Source organism: Miniopterus schreibersii, assembly GCF_964146895.1.
Source record: "Miniopterus schreibersii genome assembly, chromosome: 2".
Classification (NCBI taxonomy): Eukaryota; Metazoa; Chordata; class Mammalia; order Chiroptera; family Miniopteridae; genus Miniopterus; species Miniopterus schreibersii.
In genome coordinates this window covers 109,154,295-109,179,613 of record NC_138102.1, presented here as the reverse complement: position 1 = coordinate 109,179,613, position 25,319 = coordinate 109,154,295, and the positions used below count along the sequence as shown (strand labels likewise).

Here is a 25,319-nt window from a genome sequence, read left to right as displayed (position 1 = left end):
ACCTCCTTCTAGGATACGGGTGAGCCATGTGCTAAACGACACCCATATGAAATTCTCTCTGCCATCAAGCCGAAAAGAAATGAAGGATGTGTGTATCCAGTTCGATGGCGGGAACTGTTCTTCCTTGGGGTCTTTGTCTTATATTGCTCTGCCACGCTGTTCCCTCATCTATCCTGCTACCACCTGGATCAGGTACTTTCTAGATTCATATTTTTCTCTTGCTGTGGTTAAAAAGGTGAGATGCGTAAAGATCACGATTTCACTCAAATTAATATAGAAATAATAGTCACATCTAAGTGCCTCTCACAGAATCCCTCCCAGGATTTATTCCTGGAAAACAAACCTATACCTGACAAAGAGGTTGCTTCCTATTGTCACAGTGACCACCAGGAGCACAACTTGTTTTACTCTTTGCCATGGCTGCCAGGAAACTCAGTGCTAAAATGTCTGCTCATACTCTCGTTCCTCTTCAGATTGTATAAATCTCACTTTTAAAAATATTTGTTCAATTGCAGTAACTATTCTTGGCCTAGATTTCTGGTAGGAACACATAACCCTCTTTGCTATGTCTCACGGCACTATCCTTATCTGGGATGGGCAGAAGCCCATGACACAAAGCTGCTTCTTTCTTACATCCTTTGTTTTAAAACCTTTAGACTAAGCTGTTTTGATTAATTTGAGGAAATATTGGGAGCTATCTAAATCAAAAGCAGAATTTAATTTCAAAGATTTCCCCTAAATGAGAGATGGAAATTCCGAAATTAATTTTTCCAGATGAGTCCAAGGAAAAAAATTGTTTTCCTAGTTGAATTTAAATTCACATTCAGATTTTGGAATATAACCCTAAAATATTTTCTTCACCTAACACAGCACGATGCTTATTTTCAAAGTACTGTCTAGATGAAACTACAGATGAAGCTTTGTTTAAATAGAAAAAAGAAAAAAATCACTTCTTATATTCTTTTTAAGGTTAAGTGGGAGGTGGATACATTAGGCTACAGGGCTGCCTTAGCGAAGTACCACAACGGGGTGCTTCAATAACAGGTATTTATGTCATCAAAGTTCTGGAGGCTGGAAGTCCGAGATCAAGGTGCTGTCAGGGTTGGTTTCTCCTGAGGCCTCTCTCCTGGGCCCGGAGATGGCCTTCTCCTCCCTGTGTCCTCACATGGTCTTCCCCCGGTGCCTGCCTGTGTCCTAGGATACGGGTGAGCCATGTGCTAACTGACACCCGTTATTTCCTCCTTTTGTGAGGAACCAGTCATTGGGCCTACCCAAATGACCTCATTCAGTCGTAATTACCTCTTTAAAGACCCTCTCTCCAAAAGTAGTCACATTCTGAGGCACTGGGGGTTAGGACTTCAACAGTTCTGCCCATAACAGTGGCATGAGGAAAATTGAAATTTCCAAACCGAGGCTCTAGCATGGCAGTCCCTGCTCTGGGTCTAATTCCTTCCTATAAATAAAAGCACATATTGGCCCTAGCTGGTGTGGCTCAGTTCGTTGGGCATTGTCCTGTGCACCAAAAGATTGCCAGTTCAATTCCCAGGCAGAGCACATGCCCCGGTTGGGAGCTTGATTAAGGGGTGTGCGGGAGGCAGCCAATCCATGTTTCGCTCTCACATTGATGTCTCTCTCTCTCTTCCTCTCTCTCTAAAAAAATCAATAAAAATATTTTTTAAAAATAAAAGCACACATTGATGCGGCACTCCCACGTACCTGGTGCGTTATATCTGTTGACTCAGCTAATGCTCACAAGCGGAAAAAGAAAACTCGACTATGAATGACCCATTTTGCAGAGGAGGAAACTGAGGCACAGAGTGTTCAAATGACTTGCCCAGGCTCCCAGGGCACTGTGCTCTAAGGCACCAGTGTCCTGCTTTGCCATAAAATAAGAGGCTTCTTGCTGTCCATTCACCTATGACATTCTGAGCCCGTGTCTCTCGGTGACTCCTGGGCAAGCACACGGCTCTGCAGTCTGGCCACGGGCCACGCTTCGCTTGGTTTTCTAGTAACGACTATAGGCTGGCATGAGGCCAACTGGGCCCTTTCTCCTTGTGGCTGGAAGGTTCAGGGCTCAGTGTCTTTCTTCTGCCCTACACAAATTAGCCCGCTCGTGCCCACGTGCTGGTCTTGTCGCCGTGGGCCCAGCTGACATACCAGGCTCCTGCACCTTGGAATGAGTGCCTAGTGACCCACACGAATGAGGGTGTGAGGGCAGCCAGAGCTGTGAACAGCTGCGTATTCCACATCTAATGACCACTTTGCTTATATGTGATTATGTGCTGAGAATATGTGAAATCATTTGGCTTGGTTTTGGAGAGAGAGAATGTCGCTGTTATTTATATGGTTTACCAAATAAAAAGATATACTTCTACTGTCATTTATAATTTTTACCTTGTCCAAAGTGTTTTCTGTCTCCCTAAAGAAATATAATTGGTAGGTTGGGAGTTTGATTTTGAAAATTGTTAGACTGAAGAATCTTCATATAGATTAAGCAGCAATCAAACAAAATCCTGTCTAGTGAAACCTTTTCAAGGTACAGCTGATGATCTGATTATATGTGGCAACATGGCACAACAAACTCAAAATTCCATGAAAGAATTGGGGCATTTTCCTACAAATTATAACAGGATTCAATGTGATTTTTTTATATGTATGCACCTTAAAAACTATGACTTTGAAGCCAGTATCATTAAAAAGACTTCTAAAATTGTCCTGCATTTGAAATTAAGATTTGTTCATTTGCTTTCAAACATAACTGAGTTTCATGTTAAGTGTGAATAAATCGATAGCTTTGTTCATAAATGCAAAAGGCCTGTGTGTTTACTATGAAACTCTTACTGTTGCTTTTTTTTCTTGCAGTGGTGGTCAAAATATAACCATCATGGGCAGAAATTTTGATGTAATCGACAACTTAATCATTTCACATGAGTTAAAAGGAAACATAAATGTAAGTCTTTGGCCGCTTTGTAATAGTAGTTCTTTTCAAGGATGGTTTTGTTTTTATAACACTAAAATACGTTGGGGGATATAGTTTATGTCTGTGCCTTGTGACATTACATGCTCTTACCTGTGTATGATCTATGCCATCTGTGCTGTAAAGAAAATAATAAGACTTTATGCTTGTAGTTGAGTATTTTGAGTTGTGGCACAGAGGAGAGAGGAATGAACTTGGTGTGACAAGACCTGCCATTTCCTCCGTGTATGATTTATGGCAGCTCACTTTAATGAGGCAATGTTTGTGAAAATGTGTGAAAATGCTGTGTGAGTGGCGAAGGCATGATGTAAAGAAAAATAGCATCTCTGTGAAGAGTAGGTGGTGTTCCCAATGCACAGCGAGAGCTGCGGTTCAGAGGGTCAGCAACCTGCTCAAGTCCCAGAGGCCTTATCACAGGCTTCCTGTCTTGCTGTTGTCCCTTTGACCTGTCTTGGTCCCTTCCTTCTGCTCTCACCTCTTCTTGCCTTTTATCTCCCCACGCAGTGGTCTGGTATCTACTCACCCAATTCTTACACCAACAGGAATCACACAGGGGCCTCATTACAAGAAATGATGGATTGTAGGTACAGGTTGTGGTCTCTGGGTGCACGTCTGAGCTCCTCCCAAGTGCTCGCCTCAGTCTCTCTTCCCCTTTCTCTCCTTCCTTAATGAGATGTGAAGGCTGCAGCCTCTGGGGGGGGCCCAGCCTGACCACTTCCTGCCAAGCTGCTGTCTTGAGTGGTCACGGACCCTGCTTGGGACCAGTGTGGGTTCAGGCCTGGGTACAGGAGGCCTTCCTAAGGCATCCTTGCAGCCTTGTCATGCACACTTCCACCTGCTGATGCCCTTCAGAGCCAGTTCCAAGCCTCACATTGAATCTGATTCCAGACCACGTCTCCGGGATGTGAACATATTCCGTTGAGCTGTCTGCATAGATTGACCCTCTGACTAGAGGCATTGCCTGAATTTGTAAGTGGACTTGCTCTCCCTCCCTAGCGCCGTCCCTAGATCAAGTAAAACTTATTGTGCATCTACTGTGGGCAAAACATTTTGATGGGTGCAGGGAAAGAAAAAAATAAGATGGTCATGTTGCCTTAATGGAGGGAAATGGCAAATCCACACTGGCATTGAAAATTGAGAGCTGGGGTGTCTTCAAATTCTAGGTCCTCTGATTCTCGGCCCACTCAGAAACCCTGTAAATCCATGAAGGCACTGAGTGTGTGTTTCCACATGGAAGGGAAATTACACATGGATGGGATTAAGAATGTCTGCGGAGTGGACCAGGATGGGTGGGATTGGATAGGTGGGAACAGGAAGGCCAGTTCAGGTGCAGAGGACAAGGACAGGTCACTGCCAGGCCTGGGATGGGAATGTGTCAGCTGGTACCCAGAGGACAGGTCGGGAATGAACAAGAAGGGTGGCTGGAAAACTGCTGGGCTCTCAAGGAGTATCAGACTGAAACTGTGCCCTCAATTCTGTAGGCAGTGGGAGAGTGGGAGGTCTTTGAGCAGGCAGTGACATGAATATAGGTGCCCTTTGGATTATTTGGGCAATGGTTCATGCAATAGTGTGGAGAGGCAGTAACTGATAAAGGGCCAGGGGACCAATGAAAATGCTTATGCCAAGTCCAGATGTGGTTGAGACGTGAGCAGGTCTGAGGGCTCAGCCGGCCATTGGGCTGTTGTCAGCAGGGCAGGTCTGGACACAGTGTGGAGCTGGAGATGACTGGGCCATCTTTGTCAAGCTGCTAAGAGAAGGAGCCCCGGAACAGCGTGATGGGAGGGAGAGCACAGAGGAAGGAGAGGAGAGCTCGCGATGGAACCCTGCGGAGGAGCTTCAGGCTAAGGAGGGAAAGCAGATGAGATGGCCAGCGGAGGTGGCCAAGGGGTTGCTTGGAAACTAATCAGAAAGAGCATTTCTGCTAATGGCAGCTGGTAACCAGTATGGAAATTGAGAGAGTTGAGGATAATGAGGTTAGGGCGACCCTGTCACCGATAATCTCTCTAGAAGACATCTTTAATAAGAAGCCGGCCTGCCGGGGTTGTGGCTGCCGAGAAGTGGGGGCAGCGGGGTTAGTGGTTTTCATCAGAGCCCCAGAGTGTGAGCGCAAGACGGGGCTGTGGTTTGGAAAGGCGTTGCGGCGGATGGAGGCTTTGCTTGTCTCGGCCCTTTGCATCCAATTTTCCCACCTATTGCCTCTTCCTACCCCCTTTTATATGCCAATATTAGCGAGTAGGTAAAAACTGCAGAAAACTCCCCACCTGACAAATTTCTTTCCACAAGTTTTATTGCCCTCCTGTAAAACGTTTGTCAGCCTCCCGCTCCCAGCAGCCTTCTCTGCCTATCTCTCTGCAGGCCTGAAAATTCCAGTATTTATGTTTGCTAGCTTTTATAAATAAACCTGTAAAGTGGGCCACCGTTCTGCATTGTTTACAGCTTCATGCAATTCTTCCCACGGGGGACGCACTATCCCTTTAACTTTTGTTCCTCTCTTTTCTGTTGGGCCTGCAGAGCCTTTTCCTCCTTGTGGTCAGTGATTTCCGCTGAAGCCTGCAGGAGATTCCCCTGCATGACTCAGCCAGCTCTGGCCCTTGCCGAGGGTTCCTTTCCTCCTTTCTGGGAGTTTCCAAGGACCCAAGCGAAGGACATACAGGTCCATTGGTGCAAAGTCTTCCCTTTTCTCAAGCCTACTTCTCTCTGCGTACAGTTTTTCCCCCCCAAAGCATAACTTGGCTGCTTTCATTGTTGTTAATAACATTAATAATAGCTAGCATTTGTGTGCCAGGCACTATTCTAAGCATGTTTGTGTGGATAATCTCATTTAATGCAGCCCTCATTTAATTTAATGAGTCCCCGTCTCATTTAATTTGATGTAGGGTGAATTCAGCCCTGCAACGTGAGCAGTATTGCTGTCCCACTTTACAGATGAGAAAACAGAGGCCCAAAGAAGTTCAGTTGCCTGGGTCACTTAGCTCTTAAATCCCAGAGCCAGGATTCATTAACAAGGTTCCAAAATGCTCTTTCCGGGATTCATTAACAAGGTTCCAAAATGCTCTTTCCTTGGCCCGCAGGTCTCTGAACACTGCATGGCGGATTACTGCAGTTTCTTAGCGCCCGGTGTAAAGAGTTCAAAAGTGCGGACGAATGTGACTGTGAAACTGAGAGTGCAGGAGACCTACTTGGATTGCGGGAGCTTGCAGTACCTGGAGGACCCCAGGTTTACAGGCTATCGTGTTGACCCCGAGGTGGACACAGAACTGGAAGTAAAAATCCTGGTACGTTTCTCATTTCGTGCGGGCTACGCCGCCCTCGGCTGCAAGGTGTGCTTTAGTTTGTGAGTCTCCACGCGCACCTTCATTTCTTCATCTCCGCTTTGTTCTTCACAGAAGGAAAATGATAACTTCAACATTTCCAAGAAAGACATTGAAATCACTTTCTTCCATGGGGAAAATAAGCAGTTAAATTGCAGCTTTGAAAATATTACCAGGACTCAAGATCTCACCACCATCCTCTGCAAAATTAAAGGTATCAGAGCTGCAAGCAGCATTGCCTCCTCGTCGAAGAAAGTTCACGTAAGTCCCCCGACAGCCCCGCATGTTACCTTATTTAGGGGAACTCCTTGATGAAACCAGAGCCAGAATGGAATATTTTTCAGGTCTTTAGGTCTTCACTTTAAACAGAAGATGAACAAAGCTGGTATTGCAAGCCCAAGCACAGTTCCGAAATAGCTGCCAGAACCCATCCACGTGCCTGTTTGAATGTCAGAGCGGTGAACACATCATTGTCTATGCTGCTAATGAGTCTTGATAGCTTTTGTTCTAGCCATACGTTGAGACTGTAGCATCTGCAAGCAGAATCTCTAGACCCCTTGATGAATGAGCTGTCAGTCTTTTCCCAAATGCAGAGATGACAGTCTTAGCAGAATCCCAAAGTGGGGGCCTCTTTAGCACCCTCAGAGGAGCATTCGTATCTAACGGAGCCCAGATAGCCTATGGTGGTGGGCTGCTTCCTCCACATAAAGTCATGCTCATAGTGATTAATCTTTTCCCAGATATGTTCAGGGATCCCACCACTGGTTTATTTATGTCCCCCAATAAAGATGTGAGGCCATGGGGAAGGGAAACATATTAGAAGTCTCCCTTTGTAGTGTTCATGCCATGTAAGGCTCTGCACAGTCTATAACAGAAAAAAAATTCTTTATGATCTATAGTCATAAATACTCGGATAAAGGACAGGAAAAAAGAACTTCAGACTGGAAGGCAAAACAAAAATGTGTTCATGTCCCAGCTGCACCAGTTAGTAGCTGTGGAGCCTTAGATGAGTCACGTAGCTTCGCCGAGCCTCCCTCGGTCATCTGTTGTATGGTAAAGATGGTAATAATCATCATCAAATCAGTAACAACTACTAAACTCACTAGTACTCCCCCATGTCCAGTTAGCCGAGAAGAGCAAATGCCAGCATCCTCCATTATTCATGAAACAGTTCCTGAGTGCCCGCACTGGGCTGGGGACAGCCGAGAAGAAAACAAATAAAAACCACTCTCCTTTATGGAGATTACCTAAAGAAATACAAAGCAAAGAAAATAAATTAGAAATGTGTTAGATGCCAAAAAAGTTGCAGGTTCGACTCCCAGTCTGGGCACATGCCCTGGGTTATGGGTTCGGGAGGCTGCTGGTCTGTGTTTCTCTTGCACATCGATGTCTCTCTCTCCCTCTCTCTCCTACTCTCTCTCTAAAATCAATTAAAAATATTTTTTTAAATGTGTTAGGTAGTGGTAAGTATTACAGAGAAACTCGAAGCAGGAAGGGGAATAGGAGGAACATGGGGCAGTGGGGCCAGTTTTATGATGGTGGGAAGAAAGGGTCTCCCTATAAAGATGACATTTGAGTACGGAGCAGGAGGAGGAGAGGAATGCACCAAGGGCCATCTGGGGGAGAGTGGGCGACGTGAAGGTTGCAAAGGCCCTGAGTTGGAAGCCTACCTGGTGCATTTGAGAAGCAACAAGGAGGCCGGTGGGGCTGGAGTGGAGGGCAAGAGGGAATATTCTAAGGGAGTTGGAGAGTTAAGGTAGGAGCCGGGAGAGCTGACAGATCATTAGGACCTTGTGGCCATCGTGAGGACTTGGCTTTGAGCTCTGGGAAGCCACTAAAGAGTTCTGAGCAGGAGTGCCATGAGCCCACTTAGTTACTTAATATAGCACAGTTAGTCTTCACCACGATGCTCCAGTTTAAAGATGAGGAAAATGGGGATTGGATGGTTGATAACTATCTCAAGCTCCTGCAGCTGGTAAGGAGAGCAGGTGGTGAAGCTGGGATTTAGGACCCAGGCTCTCTTTCTGGGTCCGGCATCTGTGCTCTGGCCTCTTTGCCCAGATGCTTCCAGAGGGGCAGGCATTGCTCCGGGGTTGGAAATGTGCTTAAGATGCATGTGTATGTAGATGCAAAACTAAGGCTTGATACAGAGTTTTTCCCTCTATGAGTTTTACAAAATTTTTATAACCCAAAACTAAAATTGGTAAAGGCCCTCAGGGATCATTCAGGCAGAGTTGCCAAACTGGTCTTCGCTTCATTTAAAACAGGCCTGCCAAGAAAATGCAAGATGTAGAAGACATAAAAGGTAGTTGCTTCCTTGGTCAAGGGGTAAGGGGCTTCTCATCCTCAAGTTACCACCTCTTTGAACCCCCCAGGGCAAAATGGACCAAGATTTAAAATCTCTAGGTCTAGTCTAGCACACCTCAAATGACATATCTGGAAACCGAGGCACAGTGAATATACTCATTGGCTCCAGGTCACATAGTTAATCTGTCCCAGAGATGGGACTTGAATTCAGATATCCTACCTAGTTTGCCATCTCTTTTTATATCCTGGGGAAAACCATTTGGGGGAGAAAACTGTATAAATAGATAATGGTACCCAACTCGATTGGGTCTAATAACACTTTTTGTTCCATTAGGTCAAACTGGGGAACTTGGAGCTCTACGTCGAGCAGGAATCGGTGGCTTCCCCTCTGTACTCTCTGATTGGGCTTCCCATCTTGCTTTTGATTGTCATTTTTGGTAAGTGCCCTGTTTAATTTTGTCAGAAAAATTATTCCCTGGGGCCTCTCTTCAGGCAGGCTGACTTCCAGCTTTCAGAGGCTGTTTGCTTCAATTAAATATTGATGGATGAAAACCCAGATCAGAACTTTGGGACAGGAATAGTAGGTGCATCTTGCGGGCTTTCTACACATTTTTAGGGTGCTTTTGGAATAGAGGGCTGGATTACAAAGACAGTATTTTAGTGTTTGAGAAATACAGGAGTGGGCAAAAGTAGGCTTACGGTTGTGAGCACGTGAAACAGTTTATCCTTATATTACTGTTCAATAAGTATTGTATTATTTCCCATATGAACAACTGCAAACCTACTCTTGCCATCCCCTGTTTAATCCACGTTGCTTCCCCTATCATTTGAATTGTGAGGACAAATGTCCCCCTTACATTATTCCCTCAGAACTCTGGGGTTTTGGGCTCCCATGCCTTGGTCCTCTCACCCTGCTGGCTCATTCTGCCAGCCCACCCCTCCCGCCCACCCCGCCCTGCTTTTCCTGGCAGGACTATATGTTAGAAGGCTGATCTGCACCGTCTATTAAAGTGTTCCAAGGCTCATCCAAGCACGGCGATCCCGTGGTGGTTGCTCACTGGCTGAATCTGGCTAACCCATGTGTTTTGTTTGGCCCACACAGCATTTTTAAGCACTTTGATGTAGTTCACAATGTTTTTAAATTAGGTGATTCCCATTTTTAAAAAACCCTTGAAAGGTCTGGATCATTGGATCCCAATTTTCCCGTAGCATCGGTTTGCTGGAGCTGAATAGCAGCTACTACTTGGGAGAGGGCATATGTTCAGTGGGTTCTTCCCACAGTCTCCACTACTCTCTGTTGCTCTACTCAGGTCACTTAATTCATCTGTGTACTTGGGCCCTGTAGCCATTTAGTTTGTGAGCTCTAATTCTGAGCTGCTTTTCATTCTGTTTCTTCTTGTCTTCTTAGAAAAAAGAACTCTTCCCCACAACTAATGCAGCACTTTGTATTTTTTGACTTAACACAGGCATTGTGTTTCTGAGGTTTTCTGTTAATAGTTGTTAATGTCTCCTTCCAGATGCTTGCTCCCTCACACATTCACTCATCCATCTCTGCATCCACTTACCTTGTGTTTATTGAGTATCTGTACTGCTAATAACTGTGCCAGTCTCTGGAGCTAGAGAAGACGAGTTAAGGCCTAGTCCTTTGTCTTGGGTGGTCCTCAGTTCAGTGAGGGAAAGATTTATGTGTATGATTAACCAGCCTAATGGAATGAACTCATTTTACAGAGACCCTGTTATGCCCTGTTGGTGATCATTTCAGGTATTTTTTATGCTCTCCCTAAGTTGTCAACCCCTATTTTGTATCTGGAATCCAGAATTGGGCTTGATATTTTAATAAAGTCCTGTCTGGTAGTGACTCCAAATAAGATCACTTGTAAATTCTAAATGCTGGGCCCCGTTTTGAGAATCGGCTGCTGTTAAGCAACCGTAGATGTCAGTCTCATTCTATATTCACATCCACTTTGTGGCTACTGGGAACCTGCGATCCCACCCTTCCTCGCCCTTCATTTTGTTTGTAGAGGTTGTTTATGCTCTTTAGGGTAAAGTGGGCTTAATTTGACGCGCTGCTTTCGGCTTCATTGGTATCTGCAAAGCCCTTTAAAATTCTCAGCCCCTTCTTCCCATGATTTCAGGGAGGCCTATGTCATCAGCAGCTGAAGTGAGTCTACTCTTCAGTCCGTCAATCACATCAGGAGTGAAAACACTCAGCACACCTGGCCTAGCGTGCCGCCTACAAAACATCCCACTGTGGGATGTTTATAATCCCCCTGGAGATTACAGCCACGGGAAGCCCCCTGCTCAGGGGATGAGGCCTGCTAGCTCCCTCCCTGCAGTGAGCCAGTGTTGCCCAGGGTAGGAGCAGTATCCCAAGTCATGCTCCTGGGAAAAGGGGCCCCTTGGTCAAGTAAATTTGGGAATTACTGCATGCCCCTCCCTTTCTTGAAGATGTACAGTACCTGTTAAAGTTAAGACTGTTAACTTTACAAAATGGTCCAGGGAAAAACTATTTAATTTTGTTTCCTCCAGCATCATTCCCATCTACTGGCAGCAGGGTCCTTTTATCATGAAATTTCTATTAAAAGAAGAAAAACTTTCTAGAATAAGATAATGATAATTGACAATTGTTGAGTATTCTTTAAAAAAAAAAAAATTGTCTCAGTGCTTTCTTTGAGTTAGGCCCTTTAACAGATAAGGCAGCCACGCACAGAGACGCTGAGAAACTTACCTGAGGTCACACAGCTAGTAAACAGCAGAGCAGAGAATGAATCCAGCACTAACCCTGTTCGGGTTATTGCCTCTGTAGCGCAGATAGAAGCAAGACGAAGTGGAGAAAGCAGCAATATCTAGATATGGTGTTTTCACGGTGGACCACGTACCATGCCGCCCCATTTCATCCCTGCAAGTTTGGCTTATGTAGCTAACTGTGGATCTGTGGTTTCTTTCTGCATTTGCAGCTCAACTTTATTTCTCCAGGGGTGTTTAAAAACATTAAGGAAAAAACAGCCTGTGGCTGTAGGGAAACTTGGCTTGTTTCATTACTTTCCAGCCGACTGGGATCTTTGGTTACAAGCGAAGTTTATTTGATTTGATTTTCACTTTTAAGATGAGAGGGGCTTTTTTGTTTTTCTGTTGCATTTTAGCATCCTGCTCTTCAGAGTGACCCGGCACAGGGAATTTTTCTTTTTATAAATCCCACCTTTTAAATGCTACTCTATCTCTGCCTCTCGCTAAAAGAACTATAAAGGATGACTTCCGTTTTTCTTTCCGTTTTTGGAGTTAACATGTCAATCTGATGCTGGATCTCTGTCTCCTCAGTGGCTGTGGTGGTGACCAGGCACAAGTCCAAGGAGCTAAGTCGCAAACAGAGCCAACAGCTGGAGCTCCTGGAGAGCGAGCTCCGGAAGGAGATCCGTGATGGTAGGCTCCAAAATTTTATTTGTAGAAAAACAAGCCTTTTTTATTGTCTTTTTTTTTTTTTTTTTTTACCCTTAAATGGAAACAGCTACGGTAATAAGAAGTGTTTTTATAATAGAAGACAACTGAACAGCAGGGTCTGGGCCTGACTTTGTGTCTTATTTCAGCTCTTCTCTGCAGCCAAGCAAGTAATTATCTATTGTTTCTTCTCTAATGAAAACCAAGGTCATACTTCGCGTTAGACAAAGCAGCAGAGGATTTTATCCATTGTTTGCCGAGTTAAAATATTGCTCTTGGGATTCTGTTTTGCAGGCTTTGCTGAGCTGCAGATGGATAAATTGGATGTGGTTGATAGTTTTGGAACTGTTCCCTTCCTTGACTACAAACATTTTGCTCTGAGAACTTTCTTCCCCGAGGTAAAAGAGCATTGATCATGTTCCTAAGGTTGAACCTTGAATAATAATGAAGGTGCTTGTTGCTGTTGTTAAAATGGGTGTTTGCTTCGGAGGCAGCTGCAGATGATGTGCCTGGTACAGAGTAAAGGCTTAGCTTTGGGCAGAGCAGGGAGGAGGAGAGTTATTAATTGGATTGATTAGGGTATAGAGCAGTGATGGGTCACTGGCAATTACTCTTTGTCCAGTAACAAAACCCTCAGAGGGACAGAAGTTCAGAGTGATGATTTTTGCTTTATTTTACTACCAGTTTAGAACTGAATTTGTAGCTGGGAAGCAAGCTAGTTTATTTAAAAATCAATAGCTTGTGGGCTGGCCAATCTGTTGTGTTTATCTGCACGACTTCCACCACAGCTTCTAGATTATTCACCATTACTTCTCAATTGGAAATGAAAAGTACTACCGGCCAGGAGGCAGGAAAGTAGACATGTCTAGGAGAATTTGAGTTGATAACAGCCATGTAGAGTTTTTGTGGTTTTTTAGCAATGTAGAGTTTTGTGGTTCACTTCAGTAGCTGTTATTTAGCTAATCAGTTAGCATCATCCTCATTTAGGAGCAGTAGCTGCACCCAGTGAAGGATTTGTGGCAGGAGTCCAAGGAGTAGTCTACTCAGCCCTTTGGGTTTTCGGTCTCACTCATGTTCTTACACCTCCATTTTCTCACCCACTCACTCAGCCTCCTTCATTTACCCTCCCAAGTCCTTGGCGAGGTCCACTCATCCTCCTGTCATCACCGCCTCGTCCTGATTCCCCAGCTCCACCAAACTGCCCTTTTTTGTCCAGAACTGGTGACCACAGAGAGCCCCAACCTCTGGAACACATCAACACCAAATATCACGATTAAATGTAGACTTCTAAACAAAGCCAGAAATCTTTCCAGGCCAAAAGAGAGGTTGTATCACCTTCTCCGAAGCCTCTCAGCTACATTTGGCCGGATGCCTAGAGTTCAGAAACTCAGACACATGCAGTAAGCAATTTCTAGTTTCTTTGTCATTCTAGAAGTGGACACCATGATACGTGATGTTGTGTCTGGAGGTTGGGATACCGCCATAAAACACCCACCATATTTTTTGTCCAAGCCTTAATGTTGTAAATCAAGGAGGCTATAAATAAGACTTCAGCTTTTTGCACTTGTAAAGTATTTCTTTTAAACTTATCCTCCAAGAGTACCAGGCACCAGGACTTGCCATTTGTCACCTGGTCCATTTCTACAGGAGAGCACCCAGTGGGGAGGGGAGCTCAATTCCCTGAATCAGGATGACGGTGCAGAGCCTCAGCAAAGCTTGCATCACGAGTCCCATTTCCCAGCTCTCTGAGATCCCCATTAAGAATTTAATACCAAGAAAATAGCAGAGATTTCTACCATCAACATGAGTACTGTGTGGGCTTTTATAGTTAATGATTGCTCTTGAGTGCTGAAGAGAGTAATCTGTGGCCTGAAAAAGAAATTTTCCTGTCTTCTAAATTCAGTAATCAAGAGCAAGATAGAGTGATGAATGCAAAGGAGGACTGTTGCGAGTGTTTGAAAAATTCCAGGGACACTTCTGTATTAGTACACTGATTTTCAATTGGGGTGCCGTGGCACACTGGTGTGCCGCAAGAATTTTTAAAACATGCAACACCTGACTCTTTAGTCAGGGGCACCGACCTCTTTTCCCTTAGATTGTCAAGTGAAAAATGACAACAGCCAACACAACAATAGCCATCTGGTGTGAATGAATCAAAATTAGACCTATTTTTTTGGTCAGATAGGCCAAAAATGTGATATAGTTTTTGGCATGCCAAAGAATCGTAGTAATTAGTTTATGTGTGCCATGAGATGAAAAGCGTTGAGAGTCGCTGCTTTAGGAAAAGAGAGAGAGTTGCAAGAAGCCAGACTGATTCAACTCTGGGTTGTGTACAATCTTTGAGAAGACCCAGGAAAAACAAGAATAAATTTATCAGAACTCTATCGAGAAGACCTAAGTTAAAACTGAATAATAATTAGGAAAAGATACAGTGAACAGAGGAACATATTCTATTAGGACAATGCCCACTGAAATGCATGCCAGGCTACAGATAAGCCCTCCCGTTAACCAGGCCCTCTCCTGAGAGATCAGGAGCCCCTACCTTAGCCTGGGTGTTGGGTGGTAGAGGGAGATTTTGGGTGGTCACCACCTGCCAGATAACAACAGGCAAAACCCAAAGGGAATTGGAGGTTCGCAGAGGCCCAGGCATCACCAGTTCCTGGTTCTTCACCTTGCGGTTGGGTTTGGCTTTTAAGCCTTGCTTTTCATTATATTGACTACTTTGTTTTGATGAAAATAAGAAATAAGGGTAAGCAGAGCATCTGACCTCCTAGAAGAGGGAAATCTGAATGAAAGGAAGTAGGAGTCTTAGGGAAGCCAAGGCGGCATTTCCCTACTTAAGGTCAAGATTCAGACTGTTTAAACTGCCTATCTGCTTAAAGTTGGTTCAGCAGAAAAATAGTAGGAAGTAGGAAATGCAACCAGTGTTCAATTTTTCTGCCTACTACCAAGGGAAAGCATGACCAAAATAGTTGAGGTCTTCTTGCTTGGACTAACAAATCAGAAATTCTCTGCAGAAGAAGTTTAATAAGATAAATAGCCTGAAGTTCTAATTTTTACCAAAAAAAACCCCAAAAACAAAAAAAACAAGGAAAGAAAAACAAGTTTATTTTTTATTCTGTTGACTCATTTAAAGTGTTACTCAGCATTCTTTTTAAAATTTAATCATTTAATTCCAATAAGATTTATGGTACATTAAGAAAAGAAAATTCAAATTTAAAAGTTTATATCCAGGGGCTACATAGCATCACTCGTAAAAATATTTTTAGGAAGCAGCAGGAGAACAGGACTGCTGTATAGTTCACTGTAAGTTAGATAAAAACAATAATAGCTGACATTGAGAACTTACTATGCATTTATTTATTTTATTTTCACATCAAGCCCATGAGATGGGAACCACTATTGTCCCCATTTTGCAGATGAGGGAAGTTGGACACAGAGAGGTTAACTAACCTGTCAACAGTGATATGACCAGTATGTGATGAAATCAGGACTGGAAGCCAGTTAGTTTGGCTCCAGATTTTAGCTTTTAACCACTCCTCTCCCTCTTGAATAACACTGTGTATCGAGACAGTAGATACTACTAAGCTAAGACATGTGAAAGTTTACCAACACAATTCTGTATTTATGCTTCGAGGAGTGGTTTGCATATTTGCATAATCTTCTTTAACCACACTTCTTTAACTTTGAGTTAGTTCTTCTAAAGTGTGAGATGCCTTCATCTACCAAAAACGGGACTGATGCCATGATAATTATTATTCTTAGAGGTTTTCAGAATTCATCGGTGTTTCTTGGGAGCTGAATAATTATTTATTATGTATTAGAGAATATGCAGTGAGCATAAGCCCAGGGGCTCTTCGGATTAGCAAATAGTGTCTCTGCTTTATTAAAATGGACTTGGGTATTATAACAAAAAACACTATTCATTTCCTTTGGATGTTATGAATAATAAAAGTGTCTCCTTCCTCTCAGTCAGGTGGCTTCACACACATCTTCACTGAAGATATGCATGTAAGTCTATAAGTTTTCATTTTTAGCCCATGACTGCCTGACTTGCATAGTGTTATCATCATCATCATCATCTCCATTATTACTTTGAATTTTTATTGTGGGTTTTTTGGGATCATGAATTCAATATGAAATAATTCATTGTCTTGGAAAACCCATTGTGAATCTATTATCTAACTTTAAGTTATATTATATTATATTATATTATATTATATTATATTATATTATATTATATTATATTATACTATACTATACTATACTATACTATACTATATTATACACTTTTCCCCCCCAGAACAGAGAAGCCAATGACAAGAATGAGAGTCTCACAGCTTTGGATGCCCTAATTTGTAATAAAAGTTTCCTTGTTACTGTCATCCACACCCTTGAAAAGCAGAAGAACTTTTCAGTGAAGGACAGGTATTGGTCAATTTGTTTATATTTTGAAAGTCATTAAGTAGAGAAAATAAAACCTGAGCTCCTTATTTTATTTCCAAACCACAACCTGAGCTTGGTATCTTGAGAACAGGCTGTTTGGCTGGGTGGTCCCGCAACTGTGGTATCTCCATTTCAGATCACACCGCCCCAACACAAATTCTTTTCTAAAGACACACACATGCAACTTCCCTCCCCCCAAAAATCCCTGAAAAACCCCAACCCCGAGAAAAAACATGAGTCCTGAATCAAAACAGTGGAAGTGATACTTTCTATTTTTAAAAACACCCTGAAAATTCGGGAAAGACGTTCACTTCTTGTTACCACTCTAGTTTAAAGTTCAAGGACTGAAAACACATAAAATGTCCTGAAGTTAACATCGGTGTGTGATTTTTACGGATGGAGAATGAAGGTGGTTGAAACCCAGACAGTTTTTTAAAAAGCGCCCCTGGACAGGACCCCGTTGCCCCCCAGCTGCCACGGAAACTGCCACCTGGGCCAAGCGCAGCCACAGCTGCCGCGATCCTCCCTGTCCGAGGCTCTGCGTTTTCCTTTGTGTGTGTGCTTTTTCTCATCTGTATATATTTTTCTTTTCTCTTTTATTGAGATATAATTGACATACATTGGATAAGTGGAAGGTATACAGCATGATGATTTGACATAAATATATGGCAAAATGATTGCTACAATCGTTTAGTTACTCTCATATAGCTGCAGAAAAATGCTTTTCCCCCTTGTGATGAGAACTTTTAGGATTACCCTTTTAACAGCTTTCCAATACACCATACAGCGGTGTTCCTATAGTCACCATGCTATACATTACACCCCCAGGACTTATTTATCTGACACTTAACTGAAAGTTTGTACCTTTTGACCCCCCTTCATTCGATTCCCCCTGCTCATCCCTTAACCTGCTGCTGGTAACCACAAATAATCCGATCTCTGTTCTGGTAAGTGAGGTCATAACATATTTCTCTCTCTCTCTCTCTGACTTATTTCACTTAGCATAATGCCCTCCGGGTCCATTCATGTGGTGGCAAATGGCAAGATTTCAGCCTTATTTATGGCTGAATGGTATTCCATTTTGTCATGTGTGTAAACGTATGTACCACAGCTTCTTAATCCATTCGTCCACTGAAGGATACTTCGGCTGTTTCCATGTCTTGGCTATTGTGACCACGGCTCTGTCTTTAAACAGGTGTCTGTTTGCCTCCTTCTTAACCATTGCCCTGCAAACCAAGCTGGTCTATCTGACCAGCATCCTGGAGGTGCTGACCAGGGACCTGATGGAACAGTCCAGTAACATGCAGCCTAAACTCATGCTAAGACGCACCGAGTCCGTGGTTGAAAAACTCCTCACAAACTGGATGTCCGTCTGCCTTTCTGGTTTTCTGCGGGTAAGTGTCGAATCCCCTCCTCGGCAGTGTCAGAGGTAAGACAATAGGTAGTTATTTTTAGCAGCTGCTGATGTCTTTGCCAGGATAAGACCTGAACACTCCATGGAGTCAGCATTCACTCGATTTTAGTCCTGGTGAAACCAGAAAAGTAGGCACTCCTGTTACCTGTCACCACCAGAACCAATAAGTAGAGACAGATTGAATCTTTATGGCCGCTTTATTCAAATGGCCTGTGATCTGAGAAGAAGGCGGGTTGTGTCCCCTAAAGACCGTCTTACATCTCATCTCCAGCTGACCCTTTTTAGAAGGAGAAGCAAAGTGTAGGTAAAGGCTTTGGAATTCAGGGAAAAAGTTAATCAGATAAAAGCTGCAGTCCAGTGATTTTCGGAGCATCCCTTCATCTGCTGACCAGTGATTCTCTTTTTTATTTTTTATTTTTAAATATGTTTTTATTTATTTCAGAGAGAGGACGGGAGAGGGAGAGAGAGAGAAACATCGATGAGAGAGAGACATTGATAGGCTGCCTCCTGCACAGCCCCTAGTGTCAAGCCCACAACCCAGGCCTGTGCCCTGACTGGGTATTGAACTGGTTACCTCCTGGTGCGTGGGATGACACTCAACCAACTGAGCCACACTGGCTGGGCCTCACTGGTGGGTGATTCTTTATCTGCATCCTGGGTGGAGCACAAAGGCTCCAATACTGTCTTGGTCACTTGCAGTCCTCCTGGGGCACAAAGGTCTAATTGTTTTCTGGTGTCCCAAAGTCAGGGCAGGTCCAGTCATACATTTAGTATCTGCAACAATAGCTTTCTACATGCATCAATTACCAAGCTTATTAACTGTATATCTAAAGCTAAAATTTTTTTAACTTCTTGAGTTCCCCATCACTGGTCCTTACCAGGAGCACACAAAGGGGAAAGTAAAAATTGTTTTTGGTGTAACTGGCCTAATGCAAATGTAATTCATTTAGAATTTCCTCAGGTAAGACTCTTTTCTTTTTAAAAATGTTATTGTGGTAAGAACAATGAACATGAGACTTACCCTCTTAACAGATATTTAAGTGTTAATAGATTTTTAAGTGTTGTTATCTATAGGCACAATATCATACAGTAGATGTCTGGAACATATATTGCATAACTGACTTTTGAGCCCACCTCACTTCATTCATTAACAACCAGAGCCCAGTCGGCCCCCTTAAGAAACTATACTGAGTGGAGGGAATATTTCAGATACTGCAAAGAACACCCTATTCTTGGGGGCCTCCGAAGCATCTGGGAAACACCCATTTACGACGTACCAATGTGCTGTAAGCTAATTATACTCAATTCTAACCAGTCATCCCATATTATAAAGCAAGTCCCCAAAGAGCCTTCGCCCCTTGAGTTCACTTTGTTGGAGTCACTTTAACATCCTGGCTGTAATCTAATTGAATCTTAAAACGTTTTCGAATGCAAACTTTGTGCAGTTTCCAGTGGTTCAGAGAGTAGGCCCTGAAGCCCACTGCTTGGTCTGAAATTAAGACTCCACTTACCAGAGGCCCTGAGCTGCCTGAGCCTTGGTTTTGTAACCTGTGGCACTGGAAGAAGATGATTTTAGGCCTGTTCTGAGGCACAGATGGAAATGTGTGCAGTTGCTTAGCACTGAGTAAGCACTCCGTAAATGTTGGCCATCATTATCATAAAATATTGATAGAAGAGTGAGAGTGTTCTGTTGAACCCAATCTCCACTCGGCCCTCTGACGCCCCTGGTGCAGAAGGTTCTTTTCCTTTAATTTCACCAGCCATCCAGATTCCAGCAAAACTGCATAATTGTGTATTTGTAGCTAGTTCCGAAATCTAATTAAACTTTGAATAAGATATACTGCTATGCCACCGGTTTTAACAGTGCTACTTAAGTTTAGATCCAAAAGCAGCACTTTAAATAGACTGTGCTTAGTTTAATGTTTAATGCAATCTTACATGTAGATGCACAACATTTTTTTTTTTTTTTTTACCAACCCCTTCCTCTCCCAAGGCAATACCCATTTATTAAGATTAATGAAATCTGCCTTCTTTTCTGTTTACTTGGTATAAATCATCATACGCTTTGGGGAGGTGTTCAGTGATTATTTCTGGGGTGAATATTTTTTGCTTTCCACCAATCTAGTTTCGGCCACAACTTCCTCTAAACGGAACCCTTTTAAGCGGGACTCTTACCTAGTTTTCAGGGCTTAGTTTAAAAGGCAGATGGCTGCCCCACCACAGTGCCATTGAACCAGAAGTTCTGCAAGTGGGGGCCCTATTGCCCATGTTTTCTAAGCTCCTCCAGGTAATTCCATCTGCCCGATATTTGAGAACCCTGGGATAGTAGAATGAGCACTGGACTAGGAGTCTTGGTTAGAAGCTACAGGTTCAGGCTCTAAATTCATCTGAGCCCCAGAGAGCTATGTGTCTCTGGATATGGCATGTACCCACCAAACAAGGGTAGTGGTCATTGGTTTTAAATTCCTTTCCAGCTCTTCTGGGATCTTGTGATTCTTACTCTGAGCCCTCAGGGGTTGGTCAGAACCATGCTCTTGCTGCCCTTGGATGAGTCACTCCAAAAATCTGGGCTCTAAGCCCAAAGGGCCCCCTTGAGCAGAGGGTTCTGGGTCAAGATTCTGCAGTGCTAACTGAAGAGCATCTTGGGGTGAGGGGGTGGCACGCTCACCGGGAGGAAGTGGCACTGAGCCAGTGGGCGATACTTTCATTTTCAGTGGAATAATTCCCTCTGCAGTGGAGGGCCCAACTTCCCCCACTGGGCGCCTGAGGTGGTGTAGGACTCTGATAGCTCTAGTCCCCTGCCCTACCCCACAAACATTTGACTGGGTGCCACTGGCTCTGTAACCTTCAGGTAACTACCCCTGTGAACCTCCCAGGCTCTGGCAGTAAAGTAACAATAATATAGGGTGTCCCCAAAAAATGTACACACACACTTTGAATAATTATAAAGGCAGTATTTATAAAAATACATTTCATTTTCAAAACTGAGCTATCAGCTGTTAAAATGTCTATACATTTTTTGGGACAACCCTGTAGTAATGACTGCCATTTATTGAATGTGCCAGACATCATGCTGAGAGCTTTGTTCACCTTTTCTCATTGAAATCCCATGAGGTAAGTACCTTCATGACCATTCTACTTAGGGGAGAATTGAGGCACACAGAATAGATGTGACTTTCCCCAGACCCCACAGCTAGCGTGCGATAGCGCCAGGAATTGAGAGCTCTTAGCCTCCCCACTTACTGCCTCCCCAGTGAGGCAGGTACCTTCTTACAGGCTTAGGAGAGGATTTAAGGATGGAAGGAGATCACAGGTGCTGAAAGCCTCTGGCTCAGCCAGGACCAGAGTCGGGTCTTATGAGAAAAGTCGGTGAAGGGGCCAAGCTTAGCTGCCATCATGGGAGGGGAAGGGTGGGGGCAGTTGGGTGAGCAGGGCTCTGCCGCAGGCCAGCTTCCGAGGCCACTGTGTGTGCCCTGGTCTGAAAAGATGCCTAAGCCCTCAGCAGGTATGACTAACCTAGACGTGTGTTCAGTGGTGACAAAGAAACCCCACGGCCCATGGTTTCCTAAGCCTGCTGCACAGCAGAGTCCCTGGGAAGGTGTTAACACTGCAGATGCCCAGGCCTCTCAGCTGGAGAGATTCTGGATCTGTAGGTCTAAAGTAGGGCCCAGGCTCCTGAACTTTTTACCAGGGCCCTTGGGGATTCTGCTGATGAGTATCCGGGTTATAACCACATCTGTGAGCAGCAGTGTGAGGTGAGTGTAGCTGCACTCAGGAGGATTCCTTTGAGTCCTAGCTGCCCCTCCACACAGCTCCGGAGAGCCCACCTGGCCCTCGACGCCAGCCTCTGTGGGCACCTCCAGCCCCTCACGAGGGCACTACCACGTCTCTGATGTGCTGGAGGAAAGGAGAAGCGGAGGTTCTTGTGGTTGGGACATTACCTAAGAGGGTGGAGGGAAAGAGAAGAGAGCAGTGTGGTTGTGAACCACTAAATAAAGGAAGTTTCTCAAAGGAATTTAAATGTTGTGTACTAGTTCCAACACTCCCTCCACCTGGGAAATTTCTGAACATTTCACCCCTGTCCTACGCTGAGGAGACTCAAGGGTGTTTCGATGGGGGGGGAGAGAAGCGATAAAGGGAGCAGGAGGAAGCTGCGGGACTGGGGTCGGTATAAAGGCTGGGACGGGGGGAGGGGGGGGCCGCAGGGACTTAAAAGAAGTCTCAGTTTATGTGTGCAGAGGAAGCGGGTGCGAGGGCCAGTGTGTGCTCCCTTCAGCCCGTCGGCCCTCGCCCCCTGGCTGCCCCGCCGTGCCCGCGGAGGCCTTCGACTTCCTGGTTCGGGCCTGGCGCTCCCTCCCCCACATATTCTCCTTCATGTCTGTCGTTCAGGGAGGTTTATTATTTAGCAACGCTGCAGCAGCAGAACACACAAGCTTCCACTCGGGCTGCCCAGGCTCCATTTAAGCCCAGAGTAGCTACACATTTGAGGCATTTCAGTAACAGCAGAGGTGGCAGCCCCTGGCCCAGGAAAGGGTGCAAGTGGCAGAAGCATGGAGAGAGGAGCCCTCAGGATGGGCCGGCAGGATGTTTGGCAAAAGCCTTAGCGCAGGCGGGTGGCTCTGGTCCAGGGAAAGGAGGTGACACACACTGTGGCTCCGCCCCCGTACAGGTGCCCAGCGGGACCGCGCGCCCTGGGTCTGGGAACAGCATGGGACCGGCTGCACCGGCAGGAAGGCCACCTCCTTCATGAAAGGCTGTGAGCACCCGATGTCTGAAATGTTCTTATGTTTATTCTAGTTACCAAGGCTAATTGTTGTGCATTTTTTAAAATGCCATTTATTTTCGGCTTTTCTAAAAAAATAAATAAATAGGGATGTATGCAAAGGTTCAGCCTCTGCATCTACTCGGTGTTCTTAGGTGTTAGCCAGCTGATGAGCACTGTCTGCACACAGGCCTCACAGGCAGGAGTGCTCCACGAGCGCCTGCACTTCTTGTGGCTGTCAGCTGAGTGCATGTGCACACGTGCGCGCGTGCCTGAGTTTTGTTCTCAGTCCTAAGTGGAGCAACATGTATTTCCTTGGGAGTTTCCTGTTGGTTTTTAGAAAACACTGCCTCCTGTCTCCTGCCGTGCTGCCACACACTGAAACTTTAATTCTTTGGAAAGTACAGTGGATTCTGCAGAAAGCTAACTGTCACTTTTGTGTCTTTTCCAAGGAGACTGTTGGAGAGCCATTCTATTTGTTGGTGACAACTTTGAACCAGAAAATAAACAAGGGTCCCGTAGATGTAATCACGTGCAAAGCCCTCTACACTCTCAATGAAGACTGGCTGCTGTGGCAGGTCCCGGAATTCAGCACCGTGGTACGTCTGTGCTGACCGTTCCCATCCGGACTCGGAAATAAGTCTGGCTGGGGGTTGGAGGGTAGGGTGAGGGCTAGGGGATCACTTACAGTGAACAGGTATCATTCCTACTTGTGGGAGGCCTCACACATCTAGTCAATTAAAAACAGTAGTTGATAAAATGTTAACACGTGTTCACATAATAGATTTTAATTGCTTGGGCTAGGGGAGAAAGTATTGTAATGATGCCTGGGGTACTCATCAATTTCCAAAGATTTTAATACCAGGATTGCTTATAGCTTTCAGCATCGTCAAAGGAAATGCAAAGTACTCCCTATTCAGCACTTATAATTGCAATCAGAATTTCTCAAATGGCTCTGCTCTGCAAGACAATGTGTGAAGATATATTTCAGCCAAATTGAGGCCATCTTATTTTAGAATGATAACATAAAACAAACTCCACTGTGTTCCCCATGCAACATGACGCCCTTACTTTATTTTCTTGGATTAGTTACAAATGTTTGGTGTCATGCACTTAATGTTCTGTGATCTCATAGTTATTTTTAGAGGAAAGCTGTAAATCATTCCAGGATGATTGCCTGGCTGCGGGAGGGTTTCACCCATCCGAGAACTTGCTTTCCACCCATCCCCACCCCACCACCACCCAGCCACTTCCCCCCCTAAAGAGAGAGGGACCAATTTCCTGCACATACAGGAATTTTAGAGAACGAAGCATGGTAAGTATCTCCAAAATTACTTAGGAATATTCTGCGCTTTTCTGTTAATAGAGACTTGGGAAAGAGATTGCTGTGTCTTGGTTTGATCTTTAGCCCTATGGACACTCTGAGCTTCTTCAGAATCTTGTTAGTGGAGAAGCAGGAAAAAATGACAGTGAGGTTTTGGGATCGCTCAGTGAGGGATCTGAGTCTGTGGCTTTGCTCTGCGTGGCGAGCACGGCAGTGTCATCCTGGAAGAATTCATCTCCTAATTGGACAAGGCACCACATTGCTGTAGACCGCCTTATGGTTATGTTCTCTGGTGGCGGCGTAGCCCACAGATCAGTTGTTTCGAGTTCTCGGTCATTGGAAGATATAGCTCACCCTCCACTGAAGATGGCACCATGCACACACAACTGCCATCCACCAGGCAGGAAGCTGAGCAGAAAGTTAACAGTTCTGTTTTCCATCTGCACACCATCTGCATGGGAGAGGCAGTGGGGTGCAGTGGTTCCCAAATTTTAGTATGCATTAGAATCACCTAGAGGGCTTAGTAAGCACCAATTGCAAGACAGTACCCCAGAGTTTCTAAGCCAGTAGATCCTGGGTATGGCCTGAGGGTTTGCATTCCTAAAGAGCTCCCTCCAAAACCACATTTGGAGAACTATTGGAATAGTGGTTAAGAACCCTGACTTCTGAGCCAGGCATGTTTGAATCCTTCCTCTGTCACTGCCTAGCTGTGTGACACTGGGCAAGTTTCAAAACCTCTCTGTGCCTCAGTCTCCTTGTCTGTAAAATAGAGATGATGATCACAGTGCCTGTCTCATGGGTTAAAAGAGTCTGTATTCTGCAAAGCACTTAGAACATTGCCCGGCATGTGAGTGCTATTTAAAGCTTTATTAAATTTAATTCATGGCTCTTCGGGCGCTTGTTAGAAATGCAGATCCAGGTAGACCAATGCCTGGGTCTTTCCTTGGGAATGATTAAATCAGCGTCTCTGGGGATGGAGAACCCACTGGCATCTTGGAGATCAAAAGATGAGCTTTGTATCTGGGCCTGTTGTCTCTGCTTCCGCTGATCCTGAGTTTGTCTTCAAACCCAGGGCCTTGGTCCTAAACCAGAAGATGTTTGTGCTTTTACTTTGAAACATTTTAGAAGCCCCACAGGTTCCCAAAGAGAAATACTTGCAAGTGAATATAGGTCAGGGAATCCAGCAGTAATTTACTTTCATGAAAACGTGAACCCCAACAGGAAGGAGAGGGAAAGGAGAAGATGGGATTGGGAGTGGGGGGAAGTCAAATGCCTGAAGCGGCTTTTGAGGTTTGAGTCCCTTTTAATGCTTTACATCTGAACACTTTTCCCTTTCATTTTGA

The 25,319-nt window shown here is 44.6% G+C and overlaps 1 protein-coding gene across 1 annotated transcript in view; it reads left to right on the top strand.

The window, feature by feature from the left end:
• Window positions 1-25,319, top strand: part of PLXNC1 (plexin C1) — a 154,851-nt gene that overhangs the window by 94,634 nt on the left and 34,898 nt on the right. The window contains exons 11-21 of the mRNA XM_081129087.1: window positions 13-192; window positions 2,863-2,950; window positions 6,049-6,252; window positions 6,364-6,549; window positions 8,930-9,032; window positions 11,914-12,015; window positions 12,325-12,428; window positions 16,003-16,041; window positions 16,334-16,458; window positions 17,672-17,870; window positions 23,105-23,251. Of these exons, the coding sequence (XP_080985213.1) occupies window positions 13-192; window positions 2,863-2,950; window positions 6,049-6,252; window positions 6,364-6,549; window positions 8,930-9,032; window positions 11,914-12,015; window positions 12,325-12,428; window positions 16,003-16,041; window positions 16,334-16,458; window positions 17,672-17,870; window positions 23,105-23,251 (1,477 nt within the window). The remainder of the gene's footprint in view (window positions 1-12; window positions 193-2,862; window positions 2,951-6,048; window positions 6,253-6,363; window positions 6,550-8,929; window positions 9,033-11,913; window positions 12,016-12,324; window positions 12,429-16,002; window positions 16,042-16,333; window positions 16,459-17,671; window positions 17,871-23,104; window positions 23,252-25,319) is intronic.